This window comes from Borostomias antarcticus (assembly GCF_949987555.1).
Source record: "Borostomias antarcticus genome assembly, chromosome: 14".
NCBI classification, from domain to species: Eukaryota; Metazoa; Chordata; class Actinopteri; order Stomiiformes; family Stomiidae; genus Borostomias; species Borostomias antarcticus.
In genome coordinates, this window is record NC_140247.1 from 9,275,682 (window position 1) to 9,290,079 (window position 14,398).

Below are 14,398 nucleotides of genomic sequence, written 5' to 3' on the forward strand. Positions count from 1 at the left end.
AAACTCCTGTCTCTCTCTCCTTTCTCTCTTCTCCTGTCTCTCTCCTCTCTCAGCTCCTGTCTCTCTCTCCTCTCTCTCAGCTCCTCTCTCTCTCTCCTCTCTCTCAGCTCCTGTCTCTCTCTCCTCTCTCTCTTCTCCTGTCTCTCTCTCTCAGCTCCTGTCTCTCTCTCCTCTCTCTCAGCTCCTGTCTCTCTCTCCTCTCTCTTCTCCTTTCTCTCTCTCTCTCTCAGCTCCTGTCTCTCTCTCCTCTCTCTTCTCCTGTCTCTCTCTCTCTCAGCTCCTGTCTCTCTCTCCTCTCTCTCCTGTCAACTCAACTCAAAGTCTTTATTTACATGGGAAAAGTTTGTTTACATTGTCAAAGCAAAAAGTACCCAGCAGATATGGAAGTTTTTTATTATTAAGGTAGTCATGTTTTCAAAATCTTTTGGGGTGTTTGTAATCTTTGGGAAGTATGTGTCTATGATGTCTTATCTACAGTTGGCAGATAGTTAAAAATATGTATCGGCGCAGTTGGCAGGTAGTTAAAAATAATGTCATGGTTCTGTTGGCAGGTAGTTAAAAAGTGAAGCTGGGTTTCCACCTCTTTTTGTAAGCAGTGGGTGCATTCTGTTCTCCTAGGGAGCCGCGTCTCTCACTTCATAATTCCTGCCATCTTGAAGCATCTGGAAGTCTCGGCTCACTTGGGCCTACGTTTTGGTGGTAGTTGCAAAGTGATAGCACATACAGTACGGCTGATTTATTATGATTTTTTTAAGTTTTAAAATGTAGACGGTTGCCGTAGCGCCACCATCAGGAAACCCACAATGCCAGTTGAGGACTTGGCGAAGGACTGGACCTGTGTGCAAAGTTTGGTGATTTTTCATGCGTGGGAAGTCAGACTTCCTAGGAAGAAGAAGATTCAGATCAGAATATTGGGAAATACAAGAGGGAATGGCAGCTGAGGCAAAACATATCAATAATTCAAATTTGGTTTCTAGTGACACATATTTCTGCCCATAGGTATTGTGCTCTGCCTGTGTTGTTTGGGGTATTTTGTTGCATTTGGAGAATGGATTTGCAGAACTCTCTCTCTCCCCCCCCCCCTCTCTCCCTCTCTCTCACTCTCTCCCTCTCTCTCTCTCCATCATAATTGCCTAACAATCTTAATGACATGCAGGGAGTAAACAGTGGACGCAAAACTATTTTCTCTCTCTCTGTCTCTCGTTCTCTCTCTCTCTCCCCCCTCTCTCTCTCTCCTCTCTCCCTCCTCTCTCTCCCTCCCTCTCTCTCTCCTCTCTCTCCCCCCTCTCTCTCCCCCTCTCTCTCTCTCCCCCTCTCTCTCTCCTCTCTCTCTCCTCTCTCTCTCCTCTCTCTCCTTCCTCTCTCTCCCCCTCTCTCTCTCTCCCCCCCCTCTCTCTCCTCTCTCTCTCTCCCTCTCCCTCTCACATGAATCAAAGCCTGAGCTCCAGCCTCAGTAAGCCATGGGGCTGCATGTTGTTCACTCCAATTTCATAGACGTTAAAGTGACAGTAAGAGTGCCGTGGAGAGGAGGGAAATGTTTAATTACCAGGGAATTAAATGCTCCAGGAGGCTGTGTGATGACTTCCCTCAAGATCATTTAATTTCCAGCAGCTACCGGTGTGTTCGAGTGTCTGTCTCCCCCCCGTCACCAGAACTCATCCACCTCCGCACTCAGCACACCACCAGCACACCATGTTCACCTGTCACCCCACCCACCCCACCATGTTCACCTGTCACCCCACCAGCCCACCATGTTCAAGTGTCACCCCAACATGTTCTCCTGTCACCCCACCAGCCCACCATGTTCACCTGTCCCCCCACCAGCACACCATGTTCAACTGTCACCCCAACATGTTCACCTGTCACCCCACCAGCCCAACATGTTCACCTGTCCCCCCACCAGCACACCATGTTCACCTGTCACCCCACCAGCCCACCATGTTCACCTGTCACCCCAACATGTTCACCTGTCCCCCCACCAGCACACCATGTTCACCTGTCACCCCAACATGTTCACCTGTCACCCCACCAGCACACCATGTTCACCTGTCACCCCACCAGCTCACCATGTTCACCTGTCACCCCACCAACACCCCATGTTCACCTGTCACTTGTCACCCCACCAGCCCACCATGTTCACCTGTCCCCCCACCAACCCAAATCAAATCAAACTTTATTTATATAGCGCATTTCATACACAGAGGCAACACAATGTGCTTTACAGAGAGCAATGGGGGGGGGGGGGGGTGGGCATAGGTCCCACCCCTACATATTCCAGAGGGAAGCAAAAAAACAGTTTTACGCGGGGGCCAGAAAAGTGAGCTGTAAAAAAAAAACACCATGTTCACACAAGTCTGTATATCCTGCAGAGGTTCGGCAGACATTAGGGGGAGTTCACTAGTTCTGGGGTTCAGCAGTAATGTGATGGTAGCAGAGGTGTTCCATAGGGCTGGATTTAAAAAATCGATTAATCGATTCTGAATCGATTCTGAATCAAATGATTCAGAATCAGACTGATGAATGTGAAAGAGTGAGTGTCTTAATGTAATGCTGTCATCTGTATTGTACTTTGTTTTACTTATTATGTTTGTTGTTTTTATCTGTTACCTGTTTACAGGGACTGCAGATGCAAATTAGCCTAAGGCTAACTCTGGTGCGATGCATCAAATGTTTTTACATTTATGTTTTAATTGCACATGGTCCCTTCCAAATAAAATTGAAAAAGAAAAAAAAAGAATCGATTCATGAATCCCAAAATCGATCTTTTCTTTAATGAATGAATGAATAAATTAAGGAATGAATAGTTCATTCATTCATTCAATGATTCATTCATTCATTCATTTTTGGAAATCAGTATCGATACCCAGTCCTAGTATTGATGTGTTGCATAACTTGGCAGTCATGTAATTAAGGTTACAGCTAAAAAACTGGTTTTAGTAACACTAACCGAATCGATATTGAATCGAATCGAATTGAATCGTGATAATCGATTCTGAACCTTGTGAATCGGAATCGAATCGATTCTTGAAATTCGACTCGATACCCAGCCCTAGTGTTCCAGTAGTAGTGAAATGGCTCTGAACACATCAGAATCAGTCACCAGGGGTGTTACAGCAGAACCAGCATGCTGCCGTACAAAAACGCATCTGTATGGGGAGATACCAAGACTGAGTGAGACCAGACCAGAGAAAGCCAGGAGCTGCCAGTCAGCAAACTGTTGCTGTGGGAGCCAACACACGGACATCCAACACGAGGGCGTCCCACACTAACGCACGTATTTGGACGTACTAAAGAAAGAGTAGAGGGGTTTTTATAGCAGGTGGGGGAGAACAGGTACACCCCACATGCCCTCAGTTCATCCCATCACTCGTCGGCCATCTCTAAATGTCGTTCTGAGAGGAATGAATGAATGAATGAATGAATGAATGAATGAATGAATGAATGAATAAATGAATGGGCTGCACTGAAGTTCAAGGTATGTGAGCTCCTTGGACCGTACAGTTACACTATAGAGACATAAGCTGTGTTCGGAATCGCTCCCTCGTTCCCTCAGTCCCTCGTTCCCTCAATCCCTGTTCCCTATATGGGGTTCACCATGTAGTGAACTACCTAGGGAGCGGAGAAAATGTAGGCTACATGCACTGTTCCCTGCAAATCAAGGTGAATTGTGGGTAATAAATGGTGGACTATATAGGGAACGAAAATTCCACACTACAACACACTACAAACAAAATGGCTGATGCCCTATATAGTGCACTATATAGTGAATAGGGAGCGATTCCGAACACAGCTATTGTCTTAGTATTAGGTCAGTTCCAGTCCCAGGGGTCATCATATACTCACCATGAACTGAGTGAATCTAAAGGAAGGAGAGAGGAAGGACCTCTGGTCGAACCCTTGGTGCTGCTCACCTTTATTATTGCGCTGATCGTATCACTATTCACACCTCCCTGCCCCACTTACAACGCTGCTATGAAGGAGGGCCAGCTGATTGGCCAGTAATAACCTTCTCTTGTTCCCCTTATATCGTCTTTCAAGCCTGGGGTGCTCTGAACTGTGGCTGTGTGTGTGTTAACGTGTGTGTGTGTGCATGCGTTAGGGTGTGTGTGTGTGTGTGTGTGTGTGTGTGTGTGTGTGTGTGTGCAGAACCAGGTGGTTCTGGGAGTTTAGAGAGAGAGGAAAAGGGGTCAGGTTTTCGACAGGAACAGGGTGGCACACTTTAACAGGAACACACTGATCCTGGATCAGAGGAGGAGATGGAAGGGGAGGGTTGGATCAGAGGAGGAGATGGAAGGGGAGGGTTGGATCAGAGGAGGAGATGGAAGGGGGGGGGGGGGGGTTGAGAGTCCAGACTCACTCGGGGGCAGAGCTGGACAGCCGGGCGGGGGGGCAGCCTTACAGGGCTCCGCCCCTGACCAATCAGGGCCGAGGAGACACAATCACTGCGTCCGATCGTTCTCCTGCATCAGCAGGGAGCGCCAGGGCGTGAACGACGAACCCGTTCAATCCTCTCTGTGTCTGTCTGCCTTCGTCCAGGGCTGGACTTCCACGAGGACCTGCACCGTATCGGGGCCAAGGAGGGTCTGAAGGGCCGGAAGCTCCAGAAGGCCATGGAGAGCTACGCCTGGAACATCACCGTGCTCAAGGTGAGAGGATGCCCACGACGAAAGCGTAGCTACAGGCTTGTGTGCACGACCCCCGGCTCAAGGTCACCCAGGGTTTTTTAGCGCAGCTGTACTAATGAGGGCTGCGTTCTGTTGGCCCCCTGTATGCGTTCCCCCTCCACCAGACCGGGAACACATAATCGCACACGCACGCACGCACACACACACGTACACACACACACACACACACATACACACACACACTTAAAATGTCTGCTTGGCTAATTGGGTCTGCCTTCTTTAATCCTTAAATCTCTTAATTAATTGCCAATGCTGCTCCAAGCTACAGATGTTTATTTGTGGGCCAACATGATAACATGATAAGATTTGCACACATTTGTTTGTAACACTCACACACACACACACACACACACACACACACACACACATGTAGGCCCCAGCGGACGTGCCCAAACGTCTCTCTCCCCATCTGTGACGCAGATAAGATCCACCTGACCTGTCATTTCTCCGCCTGCGGATGAATCATGACCCACAGGTAACGAACGGCGAGGCCGACAACACCGCCAGCCCGGCCGCCATGACACACATCCTCACTTCTAATTGGCTGCCTGTCCTGTCCTATCCTGTCCAGCCAGCCAGCCGGAGCAGGAATGTGTGATGTGTCTGTTCCCACTCGTCTGGGGCCGGTAATGATGTCGGACTGAGTGAAGTGTCGGCCCCCGGGGGCGGGTCTCTGCTGGCGGAGGGCCAGCTGATCCCTCGGGTCCGGGCCGAACGGCGGCGCCGGGGCCCCGCCTCCTCAGGGGCTGTTGCTCGCCGACAAAAGACGAAGGGGGGGTGGCGCTGTTTGCGCTCCTCTGTCTGCGTAGGGGCCGGTCTCACGGCCGCGGGGGGGGGGGAGGGGGGCGTCGTACGCGGACCGGATCGGACCGGATCTCCCTTCAACAAGCCTGGGCTCCCTTTGTGGAATTGGGAGAACCTAAGCTCTTAAGCCGCCTAACAGGTGCACACACAAACTGAATCCCCCATCCACACTCTCCTCTCCTCTCCTCTCCTCTCCTCTCCTCTCCTCTCCTCTCCTCTCCTCTCCTCTCCTCTCCTCTCCTCTCCTCTCCTCTCCTCTCCTCTCCTCTCCTCTCCTCCTCTCCCCCCCTCTCCTCTCCTCTCCTCTCCTCCCCTCTCCTCTCCTCTCATCTCCCCTCCTCTCCACTCCTCTCCCCTCCTCTCCTCTCCTCTCCTCTCCTCTCACACATGGGCACATTGTCGTCGGTGTTCATCATTGTTCCTCGCAGAGGAAATCTGTCAGGACTTGGCGGTGGACGGCGGGCTTGGCAGCCTCGCCCGGTCTCCTCACCACCAGACGCCCTCTCCAGATCCACAGCCCCCCGGGACCGGGGGCACAGCCTGCCTGCCAACTCTCTCTGAGAGAGAGAGGGAGAGAGGGAGATGGGGAGAGAGAGAGAGAGATGGGGAGAGAGAGAGAGGGAGATGGGGAGAGAGAGAGAGATGGGGAGAGAGAGATGGAGGGAGAGAGTGAGACGGAGAGGCAGAGAGAGACGGAGAGAGAGAGAGAGACGGAGAGAGAGAGATGGAGGGAGAGAGAGAGAGACGGAGAGAGAGAGAGAGATGGAGGGGGAGAGAGACAGAGACGGCGAGAGACGGACAGAGAGAGATGGAGAGAGAGAGAGAGAGAGACGGAGAGAGAGAGATAGACACAGACTACGAGAGAAAGAGTGCCAGGAGAATATAATGGATTCCTTTCATAGCAACATTAGAGGCTCTGAACACTGTGAGCCCGAGTGTTCGGGGGGGGGGGGGGGGGGGGGGGGGTGCTGTAAATATCACTCTCCTCCTCCAGCAGCACCTGCTCGTCGGCCGGAGGTATTGGTCTGGATCAAAGGACTTATCAGCTCATTATCCACTGAAAAAACAAAGCTTCCTCCTCCACGAATGGATATGAGCCAAATCCCCCCCCCCCCAACCCTCCCGAATCTCCTCCCCCACTCCCGCAAACTCCATCTCTCTAACCCTTCCTCCTCTCTCAGACTCACGCGCTCAGATCTGTTCCGTAGATTGGAGGCGGTTCTAGTGTACTGTAAAAAAACAAAAAAATCATCAGACAAACGGCCGCGGGGCGTATCTGAGGAGGGGACCGGCGGTTTTTGGGCGGCGGCGTCTCAGCCAGCCTCCAGAGGAGCTCTCTCCGGGGGCATGACGCGATACCCCGCGCCCACCCCATCGTGATTTGGTTCTGGTACCACAGACCAAGCCGTCTGCTGGCTTAGTTCAGGCCCTGTGAGTCATAGCTTATATAATTCATGTGTTTTTTTTTCTCTCTATCTTCAAACGCATGATTGGTTCATGCTGCTGGATTGTGTTCTACGGCTGTTCAGGTAGCGGCGTTACTGACATGCTCTCATGCAACAGAGTCTGTAACGTTACTGAACATGCTCTCAGACAACAGAGTCTGTAACGTTACTGACATGCTCTCAGACAGAGTCTGTAACGTTACTGACATGCTCTCAGACAGAGTCTGTAACGTTACTGACATGCTCTCAGACAGAGTCTGTAACGTTACTGACATGCTCTCAGACAACAGAGTCTGTAACGTTACTGAGATGCTCTCAGACAGAGTCTGTAACGTTACTGACATGCTCTCAGACAACAGAGTCTGTAACGTTACTGACATGCTCTCAGACAGAGTCTGTAACGTTACCGACATGCTCTCAGACAGAGTCTGTAACGTTACTGAAGTGCTCCTTGGCTGTAGCAGCAGCCCCCTGTCCTCGTGGTCCCACCAGCTGCTGGAGGTCTGGGCGTGGAGGAGTGTGTGAGGTTGTGTGGAGATGTTCAAAGTCCGGAGGAGGAGGGGACGGTCTGCTGGTGTTCCACACGGGCTGTCGAGGGGTGTGGCTGGAGAGGAGGCGGGAACCCTGACGGTCCGTCGGCGCCGCTCTGAGCGGGTTAGAATCCCGATTCCACCCCCCCGGACAGATGACTCCACCCAACCGGGCCAATGACTCCGCCCAACCGGGCCAATGACTCCGCCCAACCCAGCTCTGTGAAGCCCTACACGCTCAGCGCCGTGTGGACTCACCTCTTCCAAACTCACAGAACCAAGGCAACGGAAACCGCCCAAGATTTTACAGCGCCATAAAGCGGGATAGCTGCCGCGACCGCTTCCTCCCCATCCGGCTGGGTCTCCTCTCTGGGATGTTCCCAAATAAAGAGGGAGACCAAGACAATTGTATGGTATCTCTTATCAACAGATGAAAGGTAAAGGAGCTTTGTGGAAGAGGACTGACAACCCCACCAAACAGAGTTGTTGTAGACTGACCCCTGCTGGCCGAATGAATGTATCGCAACTTCAGAGCCTCTTAGAATCAGAATTTGTTTATTGCCGTGTAGTTTTTCTTGTACACTGTTCTCTCGTACACTGCTTGGTCTGTATTCAGAAATACGTTACATTGTGAAACACACAGGAAGTATTGTTGATTTGAGTAGCTTATCTGGATACGATCAGCAGCCTCAGCTATGTTTGAGCTGCTGCACACAGGAAATGGTTGTGAGAGATGGTTTTGTTCATTTCCGTTCCCCCTAATATGATTAAATATAATCGGATAAAACTGTGAGTGTGTGTGTGTGTGTGTGTGTGTGTGTGTGTGTGTGTGTGTTAGACACTGTCTCAAGCGATAGTACCTGAGCGACTGTGATGACATCTCTGGTTATGTGTTTCTCTCTCTCTCTCTCTCTCTCTGTCTATCTCTCTCTCTCTCTCTCAGGGTCAGGCGGACCTGCTGAAGCACGCCAAGAGCGAGGCGCTGGACACGCTGCGCCAGATCCACTGTGCCGCCCAGTCCTGCGGGCTGAGCAAGAACGGAGCCTCCTCGCCCCAACTCCAGCTCCAGAACCACCCCCTGCAGACCCAACTGCCCCAGACCCAACTGCCCCAGACCCAGCTGCCCCAGACCCAGCTGCCCCAGACCCAGCTGCCCCAGACCCAGCACCACCCCCTGCAAACACAGCTGCCCCAGACCCAGCACCACCCCCTGCAGACCCAGCTGCCCCAGACCCAACTGCCCCAGACCCAGCACCACCCCCTGCAGACCCAGCTGCCCCAGACCCAACTGCCCCAGACCCAGCACCACCCCCTGCAGACCCAGCTGCCCCAGACCCAGCTGCCCCAGTCCCAGCTGCCCCAGACACAGCTGCCCCAGACACAGCTGCAAGCCCAGGCACATCTTCCCCACACACAACTGCCCCAGACACAGCTGCCCCAGACCCAGCTGCCCCAGACACAGCTGCCCCAGACACATCTGCAAGCCCAGGCACATCTTCCCCACACACAACTGCCCCAGACACAACTGCCCCAGACACAACTACCCCAGACACAACTGCAAGTCCAGGCACAGCTAGCCCAGGCACACTCTCAATTCCATCCCCAACCCCAGTCCCAGAATCAGACCCAGTCCCGTACCCACATCCAGTCCCTCGCCCAGACCCACACCCAAGCTGAAGCCCGGGCGTTTCCCCAGCAGCTCAGGGCAGCGGGTCCCCTGGACGCCATCCCCGAGTACGGGACGGGCGGCCACTTCAGAGCCTGCTGACCCAACGCCTGTACCCACAGAGGAGTCCGCCCGACGAGGGAGAGGGGGACAGAGGGGGGGAGAGAGAGGGAGAGATGGAAGGAAGGGGCCGGGAGAGAGAGAGAAAGGGGGCGGGGCGTGGGAATGGGGGAGGGGGAGAGAGAGGGGAGCCGGGGGAGAGGGGTGGAGAGAGAGAGGGAGTTAGCCGGAGGGGAGGGCAGGGAGAGGGGGAATGAGACGGGAGACGAAACGGAGACTAGGGTGGGGGCGCGCCATGTGAGACGGGAGACGCAGGTTTGAACGGAGAGAGATCGCCGTAGAGACCGCCGTGGTGGCTTTAGAGGGGACGGAGGGCAGGTTTGGACAGGCTTGACCAGCCATTTCCTCTGAAGAGAATGGACATCCTGTTTATGTCTCAAACACAGAGGAAACCCTTCCTGTGCCAACGCTGGGACCAAAAAGGCCTCTTCTCTCTCTCTTTATCCCTCTTTCTGTCCTGCGTTGAGAAGAGAAGGATGTAACGTCTAGTGTGGCTTTTTTTTAAATCAGCGGTCAGTCTGACGGTCTCCTGTCTCTCAAGCCGACCACATGTCCATCAACCGTCCACTACACTCTGGCTCTGTGGGTACAGGCCTCACGTCGGTATCTCATACCGCTCAAGTTCACCTTCAGACTCGCCAGGAACCTTCGTCATCTTAAGAGCCTCCCCTCCTCTTCCATAGCCCCTCCCCCTCCACCATCTAACTCGTTTCATTGGCTCCTGACCGCCCCCCCCAATGACAGCACAAAACTGGGAGACGATTACAGGACTGGACTGCAGCCTTGCAGACTCCCTCCCGATGCGCTAGCTCCCCCTGCTGGAGGAAATCTCCTCCGAGCCTTGCACCACCTACCGAAAAAGGCTCTTTAGGATTTTATTTTTTATTCGAACCGTCACTCGAGAACACGGCCCCGGACCGCGGCCGCAGGGTCTCCCCGCCTCATCGCCAGGGGCTGTTGCGCGTAACCGTCATGTGAGTTGGTGTTGTCGTCCCGTAGGTGGTCACCAGGTCAAACGTAATCGGGGTCATGGTACTGATGTCATCCAATCAGCTACAGGAGCAGAAGAAACATGAATATACTGTAGATCTATACTGTATGTAAGATATTTGAAGGGGCACATAATGTTCATCACCATGATAGTTCTCCCTGAAACAAACCTATTAATGAGTGCTATATTATGATTATTGTTGTTAGCTATATTGATATTACTATTATTTTATAAACATTGCTTCTCTGTATACGGTGAGTTGATGATACCTGCTGTTCTATGGTGCGGATGCCGACAGGTGGCGTGAGGACTTGGATTTGGGTTAGTGACACCACAACTTGACTGCTGGTACAAGTGATCAGTGCGTTCTGTAAAAGCTCCTTAGAGTGACCCATTAAAACTATCGTCATTGTTTCTTTTGACTCCTCTCCTTGCTTGGCCTTCAGCCTCCAGTTCCTCTTGTAGATTGTTAGGAGGGTGGCGGCAGTAGCAGTCGACGGTTGAGTTTTACAGCTGTTAACAAGCAGTATGAGTATGCGGATGCTGTTGCAATCTGGGAGCACCATCTTTGATCTTTCACTGAATCTGTTATTTCTCACTGATGTTTGATCTCATTACGGTCACTAGCTCTCAGTTTTCAACACTTTGAGTTCTTGAGGCATTACTGGTTCTTTGATAAGATGATGTTATTAATATCAATCTCTGCTAATGATCTGAGAATCCACCTTTCATTCAGTTGTGAAAGGCTGATTTGTGTATATGAGGCAGTTCGAATTCTTCTCCAAAAGGTGGCAACAAACAGTCTAATTGTGTAAGGCAATGCTCTTGCTTCTGTTTAAAACTCTGTTCCCATGTGCAGATATGTGCGTGTTTGAGTCAACAGCAAATTGACAACACATAATCATAAACCCTCATTAAAAATCTAGTCTAGTCTATTCAGCAACCCTCTGGGTAGAAGCTGTTCGCAGGGCTTCAGAAGGTCATGTCTCGTCTTGTCTGTCGTCTCATAGCACCGATACGGTAAGACGCTGTCTCTACGCCGGCTAATAAACCCGTCTCCTTCACCGCCCCGGCATGCCCTCAACCTCTCATCACCCCGGCTCAAAAGCATTCCTGTCCTTCATGATTCAGAGAACACCCTGGAGATGGCGTTGAGTCGGGCTCTCGTTAGCAAAGGACCATATTAGCACAGCAGAAACAAAGCAACCAAAAATGATTCACGCGATATAGTAAACATCTTTGTTGTCCCCTCAACAGACTAATGACGTCCAGAGCGTCAGGCTGACCAAGGGGCCATGGATCTGTATATAAGGGACCATACTGTTCCCCAGATTAGAGAGGCGGAAAGCACCGGAGAACCCTACAGCTAAGCTGACCATGGCATGGTTCTTATCCTCCAGCGAACTCCAGACAGCTGCAGCCTTAGGCATGGACAGCACCTCCAACAGGGTAAGCTCAGGTAGTCTACTGCAGGTGACGGGTTTAAATCTTTTGTAAGGAGCAAGGATAAATCCGGTGGGAGGGTGTTGTTGCTTAGGCTACAGTTGCTCTTTGGACAGCTTTCAGGTGAACTGAAATGACAAAAGACACATAATAAAACGCTTTGCTGAATTACACAGGATCCTAACCAATGCGGAGGAAGTTTGCATCAGCTAAGGGGTTTTTGAGTAGTTCCTTTGCTTTAGGCCTACATTTTGCAATGTTTTATTCTGTCTTTCAACACAATATGAGTTGCATAAGACCTCCGGTATTGTTGGAAGTTCATATGGTGAGAGTTGGGACTATTTTGAATGGTTAAGATAATAGGGGTGTAACAATATATCGTGCCACAATATATCGCGATACCGAAACGTCACAATACGCATCGTCAAGGTGAAAACAAAATCATGATGTTTATTGTATGTCAGTGAACGCTGGCTACACAATGCTGGTAACAAACACGTCTTTTGTCTCTAGGCCTATCCATGATGACCAGTTAAGCTCTAAATTCACAAAGTTTAGTGGAGTAGAAATGTGGAGAAATGCACTATTGGTGTGAACAGCAGCGCTACTGCAATGCTTCACACCTGCCCTTAGTGAATCGTATCGTATTGTTATCGTCAACCCAATATCGTGTATCGTATAGTACTGTATATATAATGTAAATGTAACATTATGAATGGTAATGCTCACTCATCTCAGCAGACCCATGTGATTTAGCTAGAGCACTCGTAACGTAGTGGTATTTTATATGTAATTTAAAATCCTCTGTCTTAGGCTACTGCACTGACACAACCGTTAAGAATATAATTAAATTACAGGCTGTCAATATAACTAGTCAATGTTAATCTCTGAAAAAATATTTAGATTTGATGGACTTGACTTTGATTTGACTGACTTTGATTTCATTCTATTCTTATTCATGCCTAATATGAAACTATGAATTTCGGTTAGGCCTACTCATGGTTTCCTATTGAAAGCGGGCTGTTTGTTCCCACAGAAACTCAAAGCTCTTTTCCTACTGCTCCTCGTGTCGCCCCTGGCATGCGACGCCCAGCTCGCGGCCGACTGCTGCGGACAGAACGCTCGCGCCTGCGGCCTCTACCTGCTCCTGTGTCGCTCGGGGCGCCAGACCGCGTGGGGAGGACTCCTGGCGGACGACGCGGCTGCCGGCATCCTCACCATCGGTAAACGGAATGAAGTTGAAGATGAAGACCGTTTGCAGAGCCGACTCAACCAGATCCTCTTTGGGTCTCGCGACCAGGCGGCGGGACTCTTGACGATGGGGAAGAGGACTGGAGAAACGGCGCGGCAGTTCTTGATGTCGGAGCCGCACGTGCTGCCCAGACGATTTGAAGGGGCAGAATACCTGCCTGCCTAATCCAACATCTAATGACTGGCTACGTGATGTCAAAAAGATTACAATGGGCCTACTTCCAAGGAGATGACCCTCCCCCTTCTCTCTCTCTCTCTCTCTCTCTCTATCTCTGAAGTGAAAATTGTTAGTTTTGTCCCTTTATATATATTTTATGGACACAGCGAATATTTACTTTTCTCCTTGAAGACATTGAGAAGCAGCTCAGACAGGCGATCTTGTGAGTTTGGAAATAGTGTAAATTCCTTCTTGGTGTTATAAAATGTGGTGAAGCCTACTGCTGTTTTGCTGTTATTTCTAATGCAGTTGATTCAGACACCTCTGTGTTCAATATCCAATCATCCCTGAGGATCCCAGTGTCTGTGGTGTGTGTATGTGGTGTATTGTGTGTGTGTGTGTGTGTGTGTGTGTGTGTTAATTACACATTTCTATAAGAGCAGAAAGCTCTATTCTCTTCTCTTCTATTCAGTGCCAGTTTCCCCAAGACTCGTGGGGGCAGTAGGGAGCTTTACCAGGACTGGTCTGAAAGCTGCTTTCTAAACACTAGTAGCCTATTGTGCCAGTCGTGATTGTTGCTGAGCGGCAATATACAATACCTGCCTGTCAGGGCCTGTTAAGGCGCGTGCCTGTGCCAGTACAAAAAGGCTATTGTCTTAGCAATGGCGTGAGGTGAACGTATTAAAAAGTGCAACACAACAATTAAGCTTTGTGGGATAAATTGTTTTGTATCATTGATAAAACTATTTTGATATTGGCATAGACAGATTATGAAATGATGGGCCCCTTGGCCCAGACACGTAAAGCCCCCCCCGTTTCATTTATCGAATTTTTGAATTTGCCCAATGAGACGGCACCCAATTTGCAGATGATTTGAGGAAACTCATAATAAAAGCAGCTTTATTCAGCTCGGTTTTGACTCGAGGGACCTCAACTGTGTGTGGGGGGGGGGGACTTACTTTTTGTATTTCTCCCCAAAAGAGTTGAAGGGCCCATATTGCATGGAGTAGCCTACTCTCTAAAGTACTATAAACACTCACTTAAAAACTACAGGTACCATGGTGGTTTCATTCTTGTGACGTCTTCAAAGTGAATGTTTAGACTATTTTTGAGGCTCTGTTTTTGAGGCTTTGAAGCTTCAAAGCGCCACCACCACAGAAGAAGACTACCTCGGAAAAATAAATTCACTCGGACAGAACGCGTCTAAATAAGTTATTTATTGGTAGCGCCGAGGCTTCAAAACCCAGCATTTGTTTAAATAGACCCTTTTGCTTAGGTAAGTGAAGTTTCATGTTTATCTGACACT

At 50.4% G+C, this 14,398-nt stretch overlaps 1 protein-coding gene across 1 annotated transcript in view; it reads left to right on the forward strand.

Annotated features, from left to right (window-relative positions):
* Positions 1-9,232, forward strand: part of LOC311317339 (inactive phospholipase C-like protein 2) — a gene marked incomplete at both ends in the record, with an annotated part of 72,809 nt that extends 63,577 nt beyond the window's left edge. The window contains 2 exons of the mRNA XM_084448422.1: positions 4,537-4,646; positions 8,408-9,232. Of these exons, the coding sequence (XP_084304548.1) occupies positions 4,537-4,646; positions 8,408-9,232 (935 nt within the window). The remainder of the gene's footprint in view (positions 1-4,536; positions 4,647-8,407) is intronic.
* Between the last annotated feature and the right edge of the window lie 5,166 nt (positions 9,233-14,398).